Below are 1,853 nucleotides of genomic sequence, written 5' to 3'. Positions count from 1 at the left end.
GCAGAGAGGTGCCTATTAAGGAACTCAACTCCATTGCCAATGGACTTGGTGAGGGTCGGCTTGGGAAAAGATGCAGTAAATGGCTCAAAATCCAACTCAAGAACAAAGTTCCCGTTGGCACTGCATCAACATAAAGAAGGTTGAACTATGAAATCGTGAGAAAACTGGATTAATATCAGAAAAACCAAAGGTGAAAACTCTTGATTCGAAACTTACGGTCCATCTACAAGCTCTTCTTTGAAGTGCAGATACTCTGGCACCGTCAGCTCCTCGACAACCAAAGCATTAACATTGACACGTACGTATTCCCAAACACCAGGCCTTAAACGAATAGCTAGTGCAACCCATGGAGGCAACACAATTGCTTCCTGGTGACAGAAATTCGCAACAGAATCATAAAAAAGATAAAGGACCCGAGCAAAATTTCAAAGGGTAAATTCAACTTTACCTGTGTGGACTTGAGAAATTCTTGGAAGGCGTGGTCCTTCAGTTTCTCTTTGTCAGTTTGGCAAATTGCTTCAAACTCAGCAAGGAGCTCGTGAGGTTTCAGAATTCCTTTTCCATGGCCTTCAATCCTGCAATATCCAGTAATCTAATTAAGAGAAATCCATATAAGAATGAATTGAGAAAAAAATTGAGATTTCACATCAAAATATACCTAGACAGAAACAACAAAATTTCGTTCCGATGAGCTGCTAGAGTTGCATCCAATCGTTCACGAAGGCTGTGAACGCGAGTCAAAACACGCTCCGCCATTGAAAATAGTTAAGCAGTTAACACGATCTTGGAAAAATTTCAACTGTAAGACGATTAACAGTACAGAGATTTAGGATATTTATGCTTATTTAAAAAAGAAAAACTCGTCAAAGAAGAAACTGACTACAATATTAGTCAATGAACCACATAATAATATAATTCATCCATTCTAGAATGCTAAAAAATTCTAAACCTAACACCTGATACACCAACCAACACATTGACATTTATTAGATCATCGAAACAGAAATTCCCATGAGTGACAAACAAGAACTTTACTAATGTAAAGGCATAACATCCATAGGAAATCTCATCTGAAGAACAATTTGATCTAAAAGCTTAAACTGCCAGAATATCATATGAATCTTAACTTCTACTTGCCGCTTACGGGTAGGCGGGATTTTTTTCTCAAAGCCTTACACAAGGATAATTTTTAATAAACAGGTGGTGGTGAGAATTAACTTAAAACAATCGCCCACTCTAATATTATGATTAACCATTTGATCTAAAAGCTTTCTTCAACACCATCAATGGCTTATGGCTACGTTTTATACGAAAAAATAAAGTGAAAAAAGAGAAACTCATGAAATGTGTAGTGTTTTTTACCTTATGGAAAGTGGCAGAAGAACCCAGAGATCTCAGAAACGGTGAACCAATGGGACAAAAGTGAATGAAAAAGAGTAACAAACGCAACAAAGGAACACTCTTGAAAGAGCAAATGAACGTATTTTTGCTTGTGAATGATGGAGAATGCAATGGTAGCACCCCCTTTATATACACACAAAAACCCATATTCCAAAGCCATTATTCAAAAAATGATGATATTTGATATTTGTGTGGTGGGCTTTCGGTTTTCTACTCTTCACCCTCTCCTCCTCTGGTTGGCTGTTTCAACCTAAAATCTAAAACCACCTTTGACAATTCTTAATTAGGTACTTTCCTCGTCCTTCCTGTTTAGCCTTCTGTTTCTATTAATAAATATTATATTTATTGGCGTCTCGTCACCATGCAGACGTGTATGGATTTAGTGACGAAGTTGTAATCTGTGTGTATTTCCCAAGATTCCTTGGGGTTTAGTATCGATGCGTGTCATTTGT

The 1,853-nt window shown here is 37.4% G+C and overlaps 1 protein-coding gene across 1 annotated transcript in view; it reads right to left on the bottom strand.

Annotated features, from left to right (window-relative positions):
- The window catches only part of LOC111381634 (sucrose synthase-like), a 7,283-nt gene extending 5,737 nt beyond the window's left edge, over positions 1–1,546 (bottom strand). The window contains exons 1-5 of the mRNA XM_023005432.1: positions 1,363–1,546; positions 659–799; positions 449–575; positions 217–368; positions 1–120 (exon numbers count right to left, since the gene is read on the bottom strand). Coding sequence (XP_022861200.1) covers positions 1–120; positions 217–368; positions 449–575; positions 659–756 — 497 coding nt within the window. The 5' untranslated portion in view covers positions 757–799; positions 1,363–1,546. The remainder of the gene's footprint in view (positions 121–216; positions 369–448; positions 576–658; positions 800–1,362) is intronic.
- Positions 1,547–1,853: the final 307 nt, after the last annotated feature.

This window comes from Olea europaea, unplaced genomic scaffold (assembly GCF_002742605.1).
Source record: "Olea europaea var. sylvestris unplaced genomic scaffold, O_europaea_v1 scaffold2344, whole genome shotgun sequence".
In the NCBI taxonomy this organism is placed as follows: Eukaryota; Viridiplantae; Streptophyta; class Magnoliopsida; order Lamiales; family Oleaceae; genus Olea; species Olea europaea.
Note: the sequence above shows the minus strand (reverse complement) of the source record. Positions and strands in the feature narration are given on the sequence as shown.